General features: G+C 44.2%; 1 protein-coding gene across 13 annotated transcripts in view; it reads right to left on the bottom strand.

Annotated features, from left to right (window-relative positions):
• LOC144506416 (dystrophin-like) overlaps window positions 1-22,240 on the bottom strand; it is a 1,861,003-nt gene that overhangs the window by 1,063,466 nt on the left and 775,297 nt on the right. For all 13 annotated transcript variants that reach the window (XM_078232507.1, XM_078232503.1, XM_078232508.1 and 10 more), the window contains 2 exons: window positions 17,679-17,802; window positions 16,799-16,886 (listed from right to left, as the gene is read on the bottom strand). In XM_078232507.1, coding sequence (XP_078088633.1) covers window positions 16,799-16,886; window positions 17,679-17,802 — 212 coding nt within the window. The remainder of the gene's footprint in view (window positions 1-16,798; window positions 16,887-17,678; window positions 17,803-22,240) is intronic.

Below are 22,240 nucleotides of genomic sequence, written 5' to 3'. Positions count from 1 at the left end.
AAAACAATCCATGGCAGGGTTGTAGCAATTGGCGACTATATATAAATTTGGCAGGCTAACCAATGAATTAAATCATGGCCAATTAATTGAAAATAAATTTCTTGTACAGATATAACCTGAAGTGCATCATCTTTTCACTGCTTTGAAATAAAATAAATATACAACAGTAATTTCTAAACAGTATACATCTACATTGTATTAAAAACCTTACACCTATTCACGCATTATCTATCAGCAAAAACTTACTTTCTGTGGTCATGTTTTTGTTACAGCATCGGTCAACCTCTTTCATATTTAAATTCCTAACTCCAATGTTTATACTTGAAAATTCATTTGATAAGTTGTCTTAATTTTTAATGGCATTAACTAGCTATGGGGTATTCCTGTGAATTAAAGTTTCTAAACTCTTTGCTCTTTGAATCTTTGGGGGGGTGATTTTACCATTTTTTTTCCGAAGTGCTGGGCGGACTTGAAACTGGGAGAGCTTCAGATCCATCTTTTGGGTGTGTCTTCAGGCCCCTCCCCCCCAAAAAAATACGTGCACTGCCTGCAAGATTTTGAGCAAGTCTGTTGCCCGCTGCAGAAGCCTGTGGGCAGGGCTTAACACACTCAAAAGCCTACAGAGGGAGGTAGTGCGCGTGTACAGGCCTCTGATGCTGCACATGCACATTAGAAGTAGCAGGGATCTGACAGAAAAGAGAGAACTGTCAGGACCCTGCTAGTGCAGACAGCCTGAAGCAGCTCCCCTCCTCCAATCGTGGGCGCCCACGGTCAGAGATACAGCCCCCACTGACCACCCTCCCCACCCCCCGCCGTCCAGACTAATCATGAATCCCCCCTCCCCCATCGATTGTGGACACGCCACCCTCCCCCCACCGATCGCTGTAGAGTGGCATTGGGCCCTCTCTCCCTCCCTCCCCCAAAAATCACTGCAGAGTGGCAAAGTGGCAGCAGGCTCCCTCTCCCTCCCCCCACCAATCCCATCCAGAGTGGCATCAGGTCCCCTCTCTCTCCCTCCCCCCCACCAATCCCTGCAGAGTGGCAGCGGTTCCCCCTCTCCCTCCCTCACCCCCCACGATTCCTGCAGAGTGACAGCAGGCCCCCTCTCCCCTCCCCACCGATCCCTGCAGAGTGGCAGCTGGCCCCATCCCCCCATTAGCCCTTACCCCATTCCCCCGGCACTGCCTGGTGGGCATTGCCCAGGTGCCAGACTGGCATTACCCAGGTGCCAGGATGCACTGTCTGGCACTGCCCAAGGGGCATCCCCCCTTACCCTTGGCCTCCCGGTGCGGGCGGGGGGGCTCAATGGCCTCCGGTTCCACTGGTGAGGTCAAGTCCACTGTTCCCCGTTCATGTGGAGCATGTCTATTCCTCACGGCGCGAACGTTTCCCGAAGAGGTCATGAAGGGGGCCGAGCCTGGACGTTTGAACACTGTGCTCGCTAAGCAGATGCAAAACAGTATTAAAATAAATTTAAATGCATTAACCTGACTCTCGCCCATTTCCGGTGACCAAGCCAGAAATCCAGCGTTCATAAAATGGCACTGGTAGCAAAAACCGGCACCATTCACACAAAGCGCTTTATGTCTCACTTTCCGAAAACGGGCACAATGCGATGGTAAAATCACCTTGTTAGTGCCTTGCTGGGAGGTTTTAAACCATAATTTTTTTAAAGGGCAGAGGTTACTTAATATTTACATTGATTATTAAAGCAATTAGATTTTTAAACTGAACAGTCTTCACCTACACAATGATCATCACTCTAAACAGTCAAGGTCATTCAGATTAGTTCTTTACTTAAAAAAAAAACGTTTTACTTTCACGTTTATTTTCTGATCTAACCTAAAATTAAATGGCATCAAATTTGCAACCTAAACAGGCCAGTCAGCCCAATGGGCCTCTGCTGGCATTTGTGTGCCATGCAATCTTCCTGCCACCCTTCTTCAAACCACCCTATCATTAGAATGTTAAAGACAGTGTGCACCATATTTTTACTATTCTTTCAGTAAGCATGTCTGTCCTTAATTATTCATTGGATTTACTAATGACCTCCTGGCATTTATGGTCCTTCATCTCCTCTACAAGTCAAAACATTTTCTCCACTTCTATCCTGTAAAAACCTCTCATTATCTTATTGACCTCTAGTAGGCACCCTTCATTCTTCTCTTTTTGAGAGAATTTTGTGTTTGCTGTTTTAGTTCAAACCCCATTGATCCGTGTCTAATTAATCACCTCTGTTGCACCATGGGTCAATTTTGGACATACCATTCATGTATCGCATCCACTCGCACAATAAAAAAATCTGTGGCCCACGGCTCGACCACTATAACAAGTTGCAATTTTATTTTATTGCAACGCCTGTTCCCAGATTACTCTCTACGATCTGCATTTTAATGATTTTATGTAAGAGCACTCACACATGATCAGTAATAGGCCATCATAAATGTTTAGAACATAGAACATTACAGCGCAGTACAGGCCCTTCGGCCCTTGATGTTGCGACGACCTGTGAAACCAATCTAAAGCCCATCTAACCTACACTATTCCAATATCATCCATATGTTTATCCAATGACCATTTAAATGCCCTGAATGTTGGCGAATCCACTACTGTTGCAGGCAGGGCATTCCACGCCCTTACTACTCTCTGAGTAAAGAACCCACCTCTGACATCTGTCCTATATCTATCACCCCTCAATTTAAAGCTATGTCCCCTCGTGCTAGCCATCACCATCCGAGGAAAAAGACTCTCACTGTCCACCCTATCTAAACCTCTGATCATCTTATATGCCTCTATTAAGTCACCTCTTAACCTTCTTCTCTCTAATGAAAACAGCCTCAAGTCCCTCAACCATTCCTCATAAGACCTTCCCACCATACCAGGCAACATCCTGGTAAATCTCCTCTGCACCCTTTCCAATGCTTCCATATCCTTCCTATAATGCGGCGACCAGAACTGTACGCAATATTCCAAGTGCGGCCGCACCAGAGTTTTGTACAGCTGCAACATGGCCTCATGGCTCCGAAACTCAATCCCTCTACCAATAAAAGCTAACACACTGTACCCCTTCTTAACAACCCTATCAACCTGGGTGCCAACTTTCAGGGATCTATGCACACGGATACCGAGATCTCTCTGCTCATCCACACTGCCAAGTGTCTTACCATTAGCCCAGTACTCTGTATTCCTGTTACTCCTTCCAAAGTGAATCACCTCACACTTTTCCGCATCAAACTCCATTTGCCACCTCTCAGCCCAGCTCTGCAGCTTATCTATGTCCCTCTGTAACCTGCAACATCCTTCCGCACTGTCCACAACTCCACCAACTTTAGTGTCATCGGCAAATTTACTAACCCATCCTTCTACGCCCTCATCCTGGTCATTTATAAAAATGACAAACAGCAGTGGCCCCAAAACAGATCCTTGCGGTACACCACGAGAAACTGAACTCCAGGATGAACATTTCCCATCAACCACCACCCTCTGTCTTCTTACAGCTCGCCAATTTCTGATCCAAACCGCTAAATCACCCTCAATCCCTTGCCTCCATATCTTCTGCACTAGCTTACCGTGGGGAACCTTATCAAACGCTTTACTGAAATCCATATACACAAGAACTGCTTTACCCTTATCCACCTTTTTGGTCACCTTCTCAAAGAACTCAAAAAGGTTTGTGAGGCACGACCTACCCTTCACAAAACCGTGTTGACTATCCCGAATCAAATTATTCCTTTCTAGATGATTATAAATCCTATCTTTTATAATCCTTTCCAAAACTTTGCCCACAACAGAAGTAAGGCTCACTGGTCTATAATTACCAGGGTTGTCTCGACTCCCCTTCTTGAACAAGAGGACAACATTTGCTATCCTCCAGTCTTCTGGCACTATTCCTGTAGACAATGACGACATAAAGATCAAAGCCAAAGGCTCTGCAATCTCCTCCCTAGACTCCCAGAGAATCCTAGGATAAATCCCATCCGGCCCAGGGGACTTATCTATTTTCACACCTTCCAGAATTGCTAACACCTCCTCCTTATGAACCTCAATCCCGTCTAGTCTAATAGCCTATATCTCAGTATTCTCCTTGACAACATTGTCTTTTTCCTGTGTGAATACAGACGAAAAATATTCATTTAGCGCCTCTCCTATCTCTTCGGACTCCACGCACAACTTCCCACTACTGTCCTTGACTGGCCCTAATCTTACCGTGGTCATTCCTTTATTCCTGACATACCTATAGAAAGCTTTAGGGTTTTACTTGATCCTACCTGCCAAAGACTTCTCATGTCCCCTCCTGTCTCTTCTTAGCTCTCTCTTTAGGTCCTTTCTGGCTAATTTGTATCTCTCAAGCGACATAACTGAGCCTTCACGTCTCATCTTTACACAAGTCTCCTTCTTCCTCTTCACAAGAGATTCAACTTCTTTAGTAAACCATGGTTCCCTCGCTTGACCACTTCCTCCCTGCCTGACAGGTACATACTTATCAAGGACACGCAGTAGCTGTTCCTTGAACAAGCTCCACATTTCAATTGTGCCCATCCCCTGCAGTTTCCTTCCACATCCTATGCATCCTAAATCACTCCTAATCGCATCATAATTTCCTTTCCCCCAGCAACAACTCTTGCCCTGCAGTATATACCTATCCCTTTCCATCGCTAAAGTAAACGTAACTGAATTGTGGTCACCATCACCAAAGTGATTACCTACCTTCAAATCTAACACCTGGCCTGGTTCATTACCCAGTACCAAATCCAATGTGGCCTCGCCTCTTGTTGGCCTATCTACATACTGTGTCAGGAAACCCTCCTGCACACACTGGACAAAAACTGACCCATCTAAAGTACTCGAACTCTAGCTTTTCCAGTCAATATTTGTAACTTAAAGTCCCCTATAACAACTACCCTGTTACTTTCGCTCCTATCCAGAATCATCTTTGCAATCCTTTCCTCGAAATCTCTGGAACTTTTCGGAGCCCTATACAAAACTCCCAACAGGGTCACCTCTCCTTTCCTGTTTCTAACCTCAGCCCAAACTACCTCAGTAGATGAGTCCTCATCAAACGTCCTTTCTGCCACCGTAATACTGTCCTTGACTAACAATGCCACACCTCCCCCTCTTTTACCACCTTCTCTGATCTTACTGAAACATCTAAACCCCGAAGCCTGCAACAACCATTCCTGTCCCTGCTCTATCCATGTCTCCGAAATGGATTTGCTCTTAGAAGACCCGCTCCCCACCATCAATCTAACATCCCCTAAGAATGACAGTTTTTGATGCCTTGTGTGCACCTAACTTTTATATAGCACCTTTCATATTCTCATCCCAAAGTATTTCACGATCAATTAAATATTTTGACGTGTTGTTACTGTTGACTAAAAAACTGAGTGAGCTCAAGGATAGTCATGTTATGAAGGTATGAAGTTCAAATTCCTATCAGTCACTCTGCAGCACAACACATTGCCATGCATAGAATTTCTTACTGACTACAGGACTAAAGGAAGGCGGCAGAGTCTTCCAACATTTTAACTTTCTTAGACACTTTTTTATTGATGGGTTTCTGTTCTGAGTTGACATCATATATAGAGGTAGTAGACTTGACATTTCTGAAACTTCAGAGGAATTGACCAGCTGAATAAGAGAAAAGCCCTTGTGCGGCAAAATGATGAACAATATTTTCACAGGAAAACATCACAAGGAGAACATTCTTAAAATTGGTTTGCCGATTTTCTAACAGGGAGTCAGATTCCTAGCAAATAACACTATCTTCCTTTTTATATTAAATACTTGAAATTAACTGGAGATTTTCTATTTATTTTATTGTACAAATAAACAATTCAAATAATAAATATGTGTTCTCACTCTTGACTGAAATCTAGATAATTTTGGAAGAAAATGACAGTCGATAGCAATTTGCCTCGACTAACTGATCAGGAATGAGGATCTGATCTGCACTTCATGGACAGTTAATTAAAGTTTGATTGAAAATCAAAAGTTAAATTACAGTGGAGAATATTCAATAATTTAAGGTCAGCATGGGATGAAGTAATTTCTTGTAGTCTTGTTTAAAATTATTTCCAGTGTCAAGTGTGATTCAAATGAGAACATTCAAACCTTTGAATCAGTCGGCTAAGAGTTCAAATATGACCCCAGAGACTTGAGCAGAAAACCTTGGTTGATACCCAAGTGCAGTACTGAGGAAGTAATGCATAACCTCGTTCTTTTGCTTAAGATGTTAAACTGAGGACCCACTTGCCCTCTCAGGTGATGTTAAAGATCCCATAGCACGATTTTGAAGAGAAACCAGGTGCCCTGACCAATACTAAAGAATAATGGAAAGGTTATATCACAAAAGGAGGCTATTCAGCCCATTGTGTGGGCTCTGTGCAAGGTCAACTAGAACATAAGAACATAAGAAATAGGAGCAGGAGTAGGCCATCTAGCCCCTCGAGCCTGCCCCGCCATTCAATAAGATCATGGCTGATCTGACGTGGATCAGTACCACTTACCCGCCTGATCCCCATAACCCTTAATTCCCTTACCGATCAGGAATCCATCCATCCGCGCTTTAAACATATTCAGCGAGGTAGCCTCCACCACCTCAGTGGGCAGAGAATTCCAGAGATTCACCACCCTCTGGGAGAAGAAGTTCCTCCTCAACTCTGTCTTAAACCGACCTCCCTTTATTTTGAGGCTGTGTCCTCTAGTTTTAACTTCCTTACTAAGTGGAAAGAATCTCTCCGCCTCCACCCTGTCCAGCCCCCGCATTATCTTATAAGTCTCCATAAGATCCCCCCTCATCCTTCTAAACTCCAACGAGTACAAACCCAATCTCCTCAGCCTCTCCTCATAATCCAAACCCCTCATCTCCGGTATCAACCTGGTGAACCTTCTCTGCACTCCCTCCAATGCCAATATATCCTTCCTCATATAAGGGGACCAATACTGCACACAATATTCCAGCTGCGGCCTCACCAATGCCCTGTACAGGTGCATCAAGACATCCCTGCTTTTATATTCTATCCCCCTCGCAATATAGGCCAACATCCCATTTGCCTTCTTGATCACCTGTTGTACCTGCAGACTGGGCTTTTGCGTCTCATGCACAAGGACCCCCAGGTCCCTTTGCACGGTAGCATGTTTTAATTTGTTTCCATTGAGATAGTAATCCCATTTGTTATTATTTCCTCCAAAGTGTATAACCTCGCATTTCTCAATGTTATACTCCATTTGCCATATCCTCGCCCACTCACTCAGCCTGTCCAAATCTCTCTGCAGATCTTCTCCGTCCTCCACACGATTCACTTTTCCACTTATCTTTGTGTCGTCTGCAAACTTCGTTACCCTACACTCCGTCCCCTCCTCCAGATCATCTATATAAATGGTAAATAGTTGCGGCCCGAGTACCGATCCCTGCGGCATGCCACTAGTTACCTTCCTCCAACCGGAAAAACACCCATTTATTCCGACTCTTTGCTTCCTGTCGGATAGCCAGTCCCCAATCCACTTTAACACACTACCCCCAACTCCGTGTGCCCTAATCTTCTTCAGCAGCCTTTTATGGGGCACCTTATCAAACGCCTTTTGGAAATCCAAAAACACCGCATCCACCGGTTCTCCTCCATCAACCGCCCTCGTCACATCTTCATAAAAATCCAACATGTTCGTCAAGCACGACTTTCCCCTCATGAATCCATGCTGCGTCTGATTGATCGAACCATTTCTATCCAGATGCCCTGCTATCTCCTCTTTAATAATGGATTCCAGCATTTTCCCTACTACAGACGTTAAGCTGACAGGCCTATAGTTACCCGCCTTTTGTCTCCTTCCTTTTTTAAAAAGCGGCGTAACATTAGCCGTTTTCCAATCAACCGGCACTACCCCAGAATGCAACGAGTTTTGATAAATAATCACTAACGCATCCACTATTACCTCTGACATTTCTTTCAATACCCTGGGATGCATTCCATCCGGACCCGGGGACTTGTCCACCTTCAGTCCCATTAGTCTACCCAGCACTGCCTCTCTGGTAACATTAATTGTATTAAGTATTTCTCCTGCTGCCAACCCTCTATCGTTAATATTTGGCAAACTATTTGTGTCCTCCACCATGAAGACCGACACAAAAAACTTATTTAAAGATTCAGCCATATCCTCATTTCCCACTATTAACTCCCCCCTCTCGTCCTCCAAGGTCCAACATTCACTCTAGCCACTCTATTCCTTTTTATATATTTATAAAAACTTTTACTATCATTTTTTATATTAATTGCTAGCCTAGCTTCATAGTCTATCCTTCCTTTCTTTATCGCTTTCTTAGTCTCTCTTTGTTGTTTCTTAAATTTTTCCCAATCACTTGTTTCTCCACTATTTTTGGCCACTCTGTACGCAGCTGTTTTTATTTTAATACTCTCCTTTATTTCCTTCGTTATCCACGGCTGGTTCTCCCTTTTCTTACAATCCTTGTTTTTTGCTGGAATATATTTTTGCTGAGAACTGAAAAGGATCTCCTTAAAAATCCTCCACTGTTCCTCAGCTATCCTACCTGCCAGCCTGCTCTCCCAGTCTACCTTAGCCAATTCATCCCTCATCCTATCATATTTCCCTCTGTTCAAACAGAGGACACTGGTTTGGGACCAAACTTTCTCCTCTTCCATCTGAATCAGAAATTCGACCATATTGTGGTCACTAGACCCAAGAGGGTCCTTCACAATAAGATCCTTAATTCTACCTACCTCGTTACACAATACCAGATCCAAAATAGCTCGTTCCCTCGTCGGTTCCGTAACATGCTGTTCAAGGAAACTATCCCGACAGCATTCTAAGAACTCTTCCTCCATTCCACCCTTACCGACTTGAGTCTGCCAGTCAATGTGCATGTTGAAGTCCCCCATGATTATTGCCGTTCCGTTTTTACACGCATCCCTTATCTGCTTGTTTATAGCCCTCCCTACCTCAACATTATTATTTGGGGGCCTATATACCACACCTACTAGTGTCTTTCTCCCTCTACTATTCCTCATCTCTACCCATAATGATTCCACGTTTTGTTCCTCAGAGCCTATGTCATCCCTCAGTACTACCCTGATATTATCTCTTATTAATAGCGCGACCCCACCACCTTTTCCTTCCTGTCTATTCTTCCTAAACGCCTGATACCCCTGGATATTCATCTCCCAGTCCTGGTCACCTTTCAGCCACGTTTCTGTAATGGCCACTAGATCGTACCCACTTGTGCTGATTTGCACCATCAACTCATTTACCTTGTTCCGAATGCTTCGTGCATTCAGGCAAAGTGTCCTTATTCCAGCTTTTATCTGGACCCGCTTTGATGAGTCGCGTACACCCTCTCCCTCTACTCCCTTATCTAAATTACCGCCTTCATTCACTTGCACCCTCTCCTCTACCATTAATTTTGTAATTCCCCTTACCCCTGCATCCTCCCCCCCATCAATTAGTTCCTTGATCCTAGTCAACTCTTCTAGCTCCCCTCCCCCCAACCTATCTAGTTTAAATTCTCCCCAGTAGCCTTAGCCAACCTACCGGCCAGGATATTGGTCCCCCTGTGATTCAAGTTCCACCCACTAACCTCGCTCCAGTCTCTCACCTTCCCATTGTAGTCCTGCAAACCTTTCCTTTCAGACAATTGTTCAATTCCCTTTTGAAGGCCACAACTGAATCTGCCTCCATTACACTTTCAGGCAGTGATTTCCAGCTCCTAAATACTCACTGCATAAAGAAGTTTACCTCATATCTTATTTTCCTCTTTTCCAATCACCTTGAATGGGTTTTCAATCATTCTGTTAAAGGAAAAAAATTGCTCCACTCTGTCTAAACAATTTTGGACACCTCACAATTTTGGACACCTCTCTCAAATCTCCTCTCAACTTTGTCTTCTCGAAGGAGAGCTGTCCCAGCTTCTCCAGTCAATCCACTTAACTGAAGTTCCCCATTCCTGGGGCCATTCTCTTGGACCTTTTCTGCATCCTTTCTAATGCCTTCACATTCTTCAATGCATCTGTTGAGGCTGAACCAATGTTTTACACAGGTATCAAAACATCCTTGCTTTTGTATTCTATGGGGGGAATCTTACTGTCCCGCCCATTACGGGAATTGTAGTGGGCGGGAGGCGGACCATGGGAAGGTCCGTTAACCTTGGGTGGGCTTTTCCGGTTTTGGGGCGAACACAGCCTAAAAATACCACCCTATGCCTCAACTGATAAAGCTTTGAAGCCTCCTGGGCTCCATTAGCCACTGTCTTGTATCCCTCAATCAACATCACAATATGGCCTTATGTCGTTGCAGTTTGTGAGAATTTGCGATGCACAAATGAGCTGCTGTGTTTCCTAAATTACAACAGTAAGCATAGTTCAAAAGTAGTTCATTGGCTTTAAGGCACTTTGGGACATCCTACGGTTGTGAAACTCACTGGCCAGGATTTTCCACTCCCTGTTTTTTAGGCAGGTTCCACAACGGGAGGGGAAAATCTTGCGAGGATCGCATTTCGCATCAATGTAAATGTGTGACGCAATTGTCCCCTCCCCTGCCAGTGACATAGCACATTTCCCAATGTTGAATGTTGGGAACATAATTTCCATACATTAGCATATAGCTATCATGCGTCTGCACCTGAATCATCCTCCTCCCAACCCATAACAAAGTCCATTCACGTTGGCATGAGCGAAAAACAGCGTGATATCTGACGAGTCCCCCAAGGCGTGCCCCTGACGTGCAGACCTCCCAGAGAAGCTCAGGTGAGTGTATTGTAAAGCAGGGAAAGGGTCATGCTTAGAACTGCACGTGGCACTGCCTAGGTGATGCCGGACTGGATGCGTGGGGAGAGCTGCATGGTGGGCTGGGGGTGTGCATGGTGGTGTGGGGGCTTCCTGGTGAACTATTGTGCACTGGGGTGGCCTTTAAAAATGGAAGCTCAATCCTCAGCATTAGTTATGGGACCTGCTCCTTGAGGTTTTTGAGCGATACAGTGGAGAAAACTGCTGGCGGCTTCACTGATGACTATCCAGCCCACTATTGGCCTTTGCTGATTTTCAGGAAAATTCAGCCCATTCTAAAAATGCATAATTCTGTCTCTTCTTTTAAATTTATATTTTGAGCACAAATTCCTACAGCGAATAAGAAGTTTAGTATTATAAACAAATAAAAACTAAGGTTGTAGTGAAAGAATAGAGAATAAAGAGGGGAATAGAGAAGATTTGAATTGTGCAGGAGTGAATCTGGTGGAATTTCCATGAGGAATCCACATTTAAATCAAAACACATGGGTTAAAACTCCATCCCAACCACATTCTACAGCAGTATTGACACCTCAACACATGAAGGATATTACCCCATCCCACCCTCCAGAGTGTGGAACTTCCTTAATATTTATACAACCTGATTGGTCGGAAGTACAAGGTTCGGGGGTAACTGACATTTCCTCTGCAGAGTTTTGTAAGTGTAGGTGCAGTATTTTAAACTTCCACATGCATTTCTGTTCTGAGGGGAAAGCTGCCTCTGGACTGGTATTGATACAAGTTTTCAGGGAATGAGAAAACAATTGCCAAAGGCAGGGAGGGCTGTTCCCTTTAGTAAGCCATACAGTGACCTGAAGTTCTGCAAAGAGAGAATGTTTTTCTTTGGGTATGAATGGCATCCTTCTCAACAGGCAACAGGGCAAGCCAATGCAATGTCTCTATTCTAGCAAGCTCGGAGCTCCAACAAAAAGTAATTCAACATCTGCACCAAGCTTTTGCCATAGTAATCAAATGGATTTTTTTATTTCCTTTTAGTGGACAGTATGCCTGCAATGCACACATACACTTTATCCTTAAATCCGTTGTACACTCATTTAGGATGCTCTATCTTTTTACACAGCTTGACTCCCTAGTGTTAGCACAAGATCACCTATATTCATGCACGATGCTCTTCTCATCATCCCTGGAACTTCTTCACTGTTGGCCGTCAGGCCCATTAAAAACTCCAGTATCTTGCATAGGAAAGCTTAATAGTCAATTATATAGGTGTAAAAGGCCTCAGAAAACATCTTTTATTGAAGGCCGAAGAACCACATAATAGAAATAGGAATCTAAACACTGGAGCCCACTACGCACCACAAAATGAAAAGATAAAAAGATTTTAAAAAGGAGTAGGTTATTTGGTCCACCAGGTCTGCTTTGCCATTCAAGAAGATCTGCCTGTGCCACGGGAAGGTGAGGACAGGAATGGAGTGAGGTGGAGAATGAATGTGTGGCTGAGGGACTGGTGCAGGGGGCAAGGATTCAGGTTCCTGGACCATTGGGACCTCTTTAGGGGCAGGTGTGACCTGTACACAAAAAACGGGTGGCACTTGAATCCCAGGGGGACCAATATCCTGGCGGGAAGGTTGGCTAAGGCTACTGGGGAGAGTTTAAACTAGATAGGTTGGGGGGAGGGGATCGAGACGAGGTGACTGGGAGCGAGGAAGTTAGCTCGCAAACAGAGAAGGGTTATAGACAGTGCAAGAGGGAGGATGGACAGGGGATAGAGAAGGAGAGAGCTCAGATCAAAGGATTGAGATGTGTTTACTTTAATGCCAGGAGTATAGTGAATAAAGGGGATGAGCTCAGAGCGTGGATCGATGCCTGGAAGTGTGATGTGGTGGCCATTACGGAGACTTGGATGTCTCAGGGACAGGACTGGATACTCCAGGTGCCGGGATTCAGATGTTTCAGGAAGGACAGGGAGGGAGGCAAGAGAGGGGGTGGAGTAGCACTGCTCATCAGGGATAGTGTCACAGCTGTAGAGAAGGTGTATGCTGTGGAGGGATTGTCTACAGAGTCTCTGTGGGTGGAAGTTCGGAGTGGGAAGGGGTCGATCACTTTGCTGGGAGTTTTCTATAGGCCGCCCAATAATAACAGGGAGGTGGAGGAGCAGATAGGGAAACAGATCCTGGAGAGTTGCAATAATAGCAGAGTTGTTGTGATGAGAGACTTTAATTTCCCAAATATAGATTGGAATATCCCTAGGGTAAGGGGATTGGATGGGGAGGTGTTCGTTAGGTGTGTTCAGGAGGGTTTCCTGACACAGTATGTGGACAAGCCTACAAGAGGAGAGGCTGTACTTGATCTGATACTGACCAATGAACCTGGACAGGTGTCAGATCTCTCAGTGGGAGAGCATCTTGGGGATTGCGATCATAACTCTATCTGCTTTATGCTTGCATTGGAAAAAGAGAGGATCAGGCAAGCTAGGAAAGCGTTTATATGGAGTAAGGGGAAATATGAAGACATAAGGCAGCAAATTAGAGGAGTAAATTGGAAGGAGGTATTCTCGGGGAAATGTACTGAAGAGAGGTGGCAGTTTTTCAAGGAATGTCTGTCTCGAGTTCCACAGGACAACGTTCTGAGCAGACAGGGAGGAGTTGGTAGGTTAAAGGAACTGTGGTGCACGAAAGCTGTGCGGGACCTAGTTGAGAAGAAAAGGAAAGCATACAAAAGGTTCAGAGAGCTTGGTGAAGATAGGGATCGAGATGAGTATACGGCTTGTAGGAAGGGACTAAAGAAGGAAATTAAGAGAGCCAGAAGGGGTCACGCGAAGGCCTTGGCAGGTAGGATTAAGGAAAACCCTAAGGCGTTCTATAAATATGTGAAGAGTAAAAGGATGAGACGTGAAGGAATAGGGACTATAAAAGGTGAAGGTGGGAAAATCTGTACGGAACCAGTAGAAATGGCAGAGGTGCTTAATGAGTATTTTGCCTCGGTTTTCACAGAGGAGAAGGACATGGGTGAATGTACTGCAGGCTTGCGGTGGACTGAAAAGATTGAGTATGTGGACTTTAAGAAAGAGGTTGTGCAGGAATCTTTGAATGGCATCAAGATAGATAAGTCGCCGGGTCCGGATGGGATGTACCCCAGGTTACTGTGGGAGGCGAGGGAAGAGATTGCAGAGCCTCTGGCGATGATCTTTGCGTCGTCGATGGAGATGGGAGAGGTGCCGGAGGATTGGAGGATTGCGGATGTGGTTCCTACTTTTCACGAAGGGGAATAGGGATAGCCCAGGAAATTACCGACCGGTGAGTCTAACCTCTGTGGTTGGTAAGCTGATGGAGAAGATCCTGAGGGACAAGATTTATGAGCATTTAGAGAGGTTTAGTATGGTCAAGAATATTCAGCATGGCTTTGTCAAGGGCAGATCGTGCCTTATGAGCCTGGTGGAGTTCTTTGAAAATGTGACTAAACACATTGACGAAGGGAAAGCGGTAGATGTGGTTTATATGGATTTTAGCAAGGCGTTCGATAAGATCCCCCATGCAAGGCTTCTAGAAAAAGTGAGAGGGCATGGGATCCAAGGAGCTGCTGCCCTGTGACTCCAGAACTGGCTTGCCCAAAGGAGGCAGAGAGTGGGTATAGATGGGTCTTTTTCTAAATGGAGGTCGGTCACCAGTGGTATGCCCCAGGGATCTGTTCTGGGACCCTTGCTGTTTGTCATTTTCATAAATGACCTGGATGAGGAAGTGGAGGGATGGGTTGGTAAGTTTGCCGACGACACGAAGGTTGGTGGGGTTGTGGATAGTTTGGAGGGATGTCAGAAGTTACAGAGGGACATAGATAGGACTGGGCGGAGAAGTGGCAGATGGACTTCAACCCAGATAAATGCATAGTGGTCCATTTTGGCAGGTCAAATGGGATGAAGGAGTACAACATAAAGGGAAAGACTCTTAGTACTGTGGAGGATCAGAAGGACCTTGGGGTCCGAGTCCATAGGACTCTAAAATCGGCCCCGCAGGTGGAGGAGGTGGTTAAGAAGGCGTATGTTGTGCTGGCCTTTATCAACCGAGGGATTGAGTTTAGGAGTCTGGGGATAATGATGCAGCTATATAAGACCCTCGTCAGACCCCACTTGGAGTACTGTGCTCAGTTCTGGTCGCCTCATTACAGGAAGGATGTGGAAAAGATTGAAAGGGTGCAGAGGAGATTTACAAGGATGTTGCCTGGATTGAGTGGCATGCCTTATGAGGATAGGCTGAGGGAGCTCGGTCTTTTCTCCTTGGAGAGACGTAGGATGAGAGGAGACCAAATAGAGGTATATGAGATGTTGAGAGGCATAGATCGGGTGGACTCTCGGAGGCTTTTTCCCAGGGTGGAAATGGCTGCTACGAGAGGACACAGGTTTAAGGTGCTGGGGGGTAGGTACAGGGGAAATGTTCGGGGGAAGTTTTTCACACAGAGGGTGGTGGGCGAGTAGAATCGGCTGCCGTCAGTGGTGGTGGAGGCAAACTCAATAGGGTCTTTTAAGAGACTCCTGGATGAGTACATGGGACTTAATAGGATGGAGGGTTATAGGTAGGCCTAAAAGGTAGGGATATGTTCGGCACAACTTGTGGGGCCGAAGGGGCTGTTTTGTGCTGTAGTTTTTCTATGTTTCTAAGATCATGACTGATTTGATTGTTGCCTTAATACCACTTTCCTGCATGATCCACACAATCCTTGACTCAAGGTTGTTTATAAAAATTGATTCTTGGCAACACCAATGCAAACTGCCTCCTCGCCAGAAATACATTCATCTAACTGCACCCTCTGCTCCTCTCACTGAATCAATTACATATCCATTCTACCACTTTCCACTGAATTCTATGGGCTTCCAATATCTCATAAGTCTCCTGGGTAGCTACTTTGTTGAATGCCTTCTGAAAATCCATATAACATCTTCTACACCACCTTGCTCAACCTTCTCTGTTACCTCATCAAGTAATTCAATCAAGCAGTTAGACATTGATTTGGCTGGGACAATCCCTGCCAACTCTCCTTGATTAACCCATACCTTTTCAAATTATAAGCACATACCGTTTCAATTTTCAGTATGATTTGCACTACGAATAGATCATGACCGTGATACATAAGGAACTTGGAACACATTCCAGAATACATATGACGATATGAATTAAGAGCTCGAGTCATTTGTCTCTTCAAGCCTGTTTCCCATGCAACAAAATCATTACTAATTTCTATCTCAACTTCACATTCCTGCATTATCTCCATATCCCTTAATTATAGAGCTCAATTTTACTATTATTCGCAAATTCAGGTTCAATTGGTACATGTGACATGACAATAGCAACATACAGAAGGCTCCCAGAGTCAAGTCATGCAGTTTGATATACATATTGGGGCGAATTCTCCTGTCCTGCCCGCCACAGGAATTGTAGCGGGCGGACCACGCAAAGGCCCATTGACCTCAGGTGGGAATCTCCGGTTTTAGGGCGAGCGCAGCTGGAGAATCCCACCCATTGTGTCATGTGAATGGATAAGCAGTTGTACTTTGCTTTGTTTAACTAAACAATTCAGGGAAATGTTGTTGACATAATGGCCCATCCATCAAAAATTATACAAATACAGAAAGGCATTGGGCTTAGTTTCCTGTTAGTCCGTCGTTTCCCCAGTATTTCCATAAACCTTACATCAAAATGACGGGGATGACTGAGAATCCCTTTGGAAATTCTACTGTCGCATGTCAACAAATCCTCTCCTGGCATTGCCGAGAATATAGAGCAGAATCACATCAACTAAGGTGAGAAATAATAAAACAAACATAGCTTTTTGATGACATCATTTACAATACGTGTTAGTGTTTATGATTTGTCAGTTCACTTTCAATTAGATTGCTTAATGTATGCATCACACTTGATGAACACATTAAATGTATGCTGTGAAGTTGGTGTTTGCTTTCAGATTACTGTTTACTAATATCTCCTGTGTGATAAATGTGAACTTGTGTGTTGCACAAATCCCTAAGAAGATTATCTGAATCAACTTGCATATAATTACCGTTCACCATCTGTTCCACCAGGGCTTGGGCCGATCTGCTGGCATCTTGCAATTTTCTATATTTTTCAGGTTTCTCCTTCTCGATAGCCTGCAACAAGAAAATAAAATGATCATCCCCGTATTGATTTTTGAGGGAAGTAAAAAAAAATGCAGTACCCCCAAGTAAGTACAATAGCTTATCCTTGGACTCAGTTAAATTGAGTGTCGAGATTAGTTTTCTTGTCATTAATTGAAAATGCAATTTCAGATTACATAAGATAAGAAAACTGATATGCATGTCTGTGTAAGCTTCATGAGATTATGCTTTATGGATTCTCAATATCTTGACTTGTCAAATGTAGGTTATTACAGTTTCTGAGACTGGGTTAGATTTATACTCACTTACAGCACTTATGAATCAATTAGTGGGGTAAATCAAAGGAGGTGTGGGAAGTTGAGGGAAATCTTGGCATGCGAGCATTGTTGTCTGAATCCACAGCCCAAACAAGCAAATGGCAGCATGGTACGTAACAGTTTATGTTCCATTTTCTGGTTCCCGTTAATAGAGACGGTACAATTAATATTTTTCCAGCTGAGCCCCATTTCCATAGGTCTGAAGGTTATAATTCCACGAGCTTTAATTTAACCTTGGACATGATGCATTGAATAACTGATATATTAAAACCTGATATTTAAAATCTTGTGCTGGTATCCAATAGTTGAACATAATTTGTAAATAAAAATACTTCACAGATCTCATTACTGTCATGATTTTATTATTGTGTTGGTTAAATACTCTCAACAGCGGAGATATGTTATTACATCAACATTTATGACTGAATAGCTAAATTAACTGTAAATCTTTACTCATTATCTTCCAAATATTGACTACTTGACGTACATTAACTTTCTCCTGAAGATCTGAGATACTTCCTTCTTTCCGATAGATTGCAAACTCTGGGCTTTGTAGGATGGCTTCTGATCGTGTCATCCAGCTGTGCAGCTCTGTTGTATCAACATCAAACCTGCAGAAAGAACAGCCAATCATGAATAAAAATCTGTCACTGTTTCTTTAAGTTTCTATTCAGAATATAAGGCATAATTTGAAATACACCTGAGAGAGGGAAAATGGGGTGTGTGTGTGTGTGAATCAAGGAGCTGTGCCACTGACGACATCTGGCACCAGGCAAACTGCCCCATCACGATTTTCTGGATGGCAGGGAAAGTTTCAGGTGGCTACCTGACATCACCTGTGGCCCAATTGAGGTCCTTACGTGGGCGATTAATGCCTAATTAAAGCCTCATCCTACAGTCACTCCAATATAATGGGCATCAGGAGAGACCGGCACCCAAAGTGTAGCCCAGCAGGGCTAGCCTTGTGGGCTGCTGGTTAGTGAAGAGGGAGTTTCCCTCTTTCCTGCCCCCCCCCCCTCCATCCCCAACACCCCATGCCAATCAGAGCTCCCCTCCCACAGTATTCTACCTCCCTGCACCCACCATTTTTCCTGCCACGCCCAACATTCCCTCTCGCCTGACTCGCTTGCCAACCTGTCCCCAGCAAGGTGTCTTATTTATCTGATTTTGGAGGTCCTTGAAATATCAGCAGTGGCCACCAATCCTGGTGTGATGCAGAGCTGCTGGCCTCCAATAGACTAGCAACTCTGAGGCAGGACTTTTTCCTGGGAACAGATGCAAATCCTGCCTCATATTAATTAAAGGGTCGTTGCTTGATAAATTAAAGTAGGGCAGCCCTGGTGGTGGCAGGTTCACCCCCAAAATGTATATGGGGGGGGGGGGGGGGGGGGGTGTGCAACGTAATAATCCAGCCCAAAGCCACTCAGTCTACCTGCATCTCAAATGGGGCAAGCTATATTTACTATTATTATGGATGTCTGCAAGTGGGCTTCACTTTATTAAATTCACTGCATTAAAATGGAACAGTCCTGAAATTTAGAGCATGAAATGTGCTATGGATGGGAGTCCTTCAGAGTAAATAAAACATGAAGGATGAAATGTATTATTGGCAGTAGTCTTAGTAGTTGCCTACAATGCAATGGTGCAATAATAGTTCTTTATTTGACAGGACCATGCAACAAGGATAAATACATAAGTTATCATTCGCATGCCCATTTCATAGAATCGTAGAATCCCTACAGTGCAGAAGGAGGCCATTCGGCCCATTGAGTCTGCACCGACCACAATCCCACCCAGGTCCTATTCCCATACGCCACATATTTACCCTGTTAATCCCCCTGATACTAGGGTCAATTTAGCATGGTCAATCAACCTAACCGGCACATCTTTGGATTGTAGGAAGAAACCAGAGCACCTGGAGGAAACCCATGCAGACATGGAGAGAATGTGCAAACTTCACACAGACAATGACCTGAGGCCGGAATTGAACCTGAGTCCCTGGTGCTGTGAGGCAGCAGTGCTAACCGCTGTGCCACCCATGCCTTTATTTTATCTACTGGGCTGTTAAAGCTCCTGGGAGTAAAGTGCATATGTTGCATAAATGGTTAAATGTATTATGTCAATTGGGAAGAATAATCCATAAAATAGTAGCATTTATTGGAGACCTGGTGTTGTTGGGGTTTGGGATTCTTGCAAAAACAAATCTTGCCTAACATCTGGAAATAGCATGAGACCATTGCTGCAATCATATTGCTCATTTTGTATTAATTTATGCAGCAGTAAAGGTCAGTATTATACTCCTTGCTGCTCATCTATATTTTTGTGACGTCAAACTCACTGGGGCTGAAACAGGTCCATTCCCAAAATGGGTGCAGTGATTGCAGTAGATGTAATGTTGCCTTCTGACAGAGGCAGCACTGTACCGTCTGCTCATTTAAATGATTATAGCGTATCACCTAGTGCTAAAAGCTTTTGAGAGGATGCATGTCTCAGGAAGGGGCCCAAGTTCATGTGAGGCCAACACCATTCAAAGCTATTACTTTACTTAAAGCCAATCTGCATCTCTTAAAGGGAAGATGCATAAAGAAGAGAGCCTAATCTGCAGGAGGGGAGAGACAATAAAAGAGTATGAATGGAGAGAAAGTGGGCTTCAAGTTCTCAGACATTGCACCTTGGTTCAAAAGGAGGAGAGACGGAGAGATGTCCCCTATCCACAGGAGCACCCCCCAGACTAACACTGCAAAGGCAGTGGGACCAGATAGCTATCACAGTTAGTGCTAACAGTATAGCCCTCAATACCTGAATGAAGTGCCACAATAAGTTCAATAACATGACAGTAATGGTCAAGAGCAGTGAATTCATCCTCAAATACCATATCTTTACACCTGAATCAGTAGTCTCATACGCTATTCAACTCGCCACTCAATCACAACTCATCAATTCCTGCATGTTACTTTAATGGCTGTACAGCATTTTTTGGAGATTTTGTGGTTGTTAAAGGTGTTACATAAGACAAGTCCTTCTTTTATACCTAACATTCATAAATTTTAATTTTGTAGAAGGATCATTTAGATCCAAAACATTTTCTCTCCACATATGCTGCCAGACCTGCACAGTTTATCCAGCAATTTTTTGTTTTTATTTCAGAGTTCCACAGTATTTTGCTTCTATTTACTGTTAATATTCATAACTTTACCTCACCCTCACACACTTTTTGATTTTGATTTGATTTATTATTGTCACATGTATTATCATACAGTGAAAAGTATTGTTTCTTGGGTGCTATGCAGACAAAGCATACCGTTCATAGAGAAGGAAATGAGAGAGTGCAGAATGTAGTGTTACAGTCATAGCTAGGGTGTAGAGAAAAATCAACTTAATGCAAGGTCGTCAATTCAAAAGCCTGATGGCAGAGGGAAGAAGCTGTTCTTGAGTTGGTTGGTATGTGACCTCAGACTTTTGTATCTTTTTCCCGATGGAAGAAAGTAGAAGAGAGAATATTCAAGGTTCTTAGTTATGCTGGCTGCTTTACCGAGGCAGCGGGAAGTGTAGACAGAGTTAATGGATGGGAGGCTGGTTTGCTTGATCGATTGGGCTGCATTCATGATCTTTTGTAATTCCTTGCGGTCTTGGGCAGAGTAGGAGCCGTACCCAGCTGTGATACAACCAGAAAGAATGCTTTCTATGGTGCATCTGTAAAAGTTGGAGAGAGTCGTAACTGACATGCCATATTTCCTCAGTCTTCTGAGAAATTAGAGGCTTTGGTGGGCTTTCTTAACTATAGTATCGGCATGTGGGGACCAGGACAGGTTGTTGGTGATCTGGACACCGAAAAACTTGAAGCTCTCGACCATTTCTACTTTGTCCCCATTGATGTAGACAGGGGCATGTTCTCCTCTATGTTTCTTGAAGTCGATGACAATCTCCTTCATTTTGCTGACATTGAGGGAGAGATTATTGTTGTCGCACCAGTTCACCAGATTCTCTATCTCATTCCTGTACTCTGTCTCGTCATTGTTTGAGATCCGACCCACTACAGTGGTGTCATCAGCAAACTTGAAAATCGAATTGGAGGGGAATTTGGCCACACAGTTATAGGTGTACAAGGAGTATAGTAGGGGGCTGAGAACACAGTCTTGTGGGGCACCGGTGTTGAGGATGATCGTGGAGGAGATGTTGTTGCCTATCCTTACTAATTGTGGTCTGTGGGTTAAGAAGTTCAGGATCCAGTCACAGAGGGCTAGCACTTAGCACTGCTACAAGCTTCAAACCCACATCTCCTGCTTGTACGCACTGCCAGCGATTCAACTATTTGATACACAGCCCAAATAGATTGCACCACACTCACTACACACTCTCATTACATGATAGATGCAGCATAATTGAAGACAACAACACCTAACTGAGGAAATAGTGGATGGCAGAATGCGGCCATTATTAAGGCAAAAGCCAGCAGCAAGGTTAAAACCATGAAAGATGATATTATTCTCACAGCTAATCCTCTTTCTCACATCCTCGTCATCCCACACCCTCTTCTGATTTACAAGATGTAAATGTTTGCAAACATGCATGTCTTGCTTTACCCCCTCCCCTAACCTCAACCTTATCCTTTCTCCTTTCAGGGACCCATGAAATGCCCCCTAGCCAGGCAATGGTGGCAGAGCGATAGGTGGAATAGCAGGAAGACAATGATGGTGAAGAAACACCATCACTCACTCTCACCGGTTCAGACAGTGACACTTTGCAGACTTTACAGGAGAGATTAAAGGTGGGATCTGCACCTGTAGCCAAACAGGGAACAAGGATACTGCAGGTGCCAGTTTCCAGGAGGGTGAAGTCATACACAGAAGACTCAAATGAGGACTTTGATGGGCTTACAGAAGACAGTTGATGGGTAGGAGCAGTGAAATGCTTTGTTGATCGGCAGACATGCCAGAAAGCCTGCATGTATTGTCAATGTTTTTTGCAGGGCTTGAAACTCATCCTCTGTAATGCTGAAGTGGTGACTTCATGCCTGAGAACGTTTGTGGAGTCAAACATGAAGCAGCG

The sequence above is a fragment of the Mustelus asterias genome, chromosome 17 (genome assembly GCF_964213995.1).
Source record: "Mustelus asterias chromosome 17, sMusAst1.hap1.1, whole genome shotgun sequence".
Classification (NCBI taxonomy): Eukaryota; Metazoa; Chordata; class Chondrichthyes; order Carcharhiniformes; family Triakidae; genus Mustelus; species Mustelus asterias.
The sequence above is the reverse complement of the archived record's forward strand: the minus strand, read 5'-3'. Positions and strand labels throughout refer to the sequence as shown.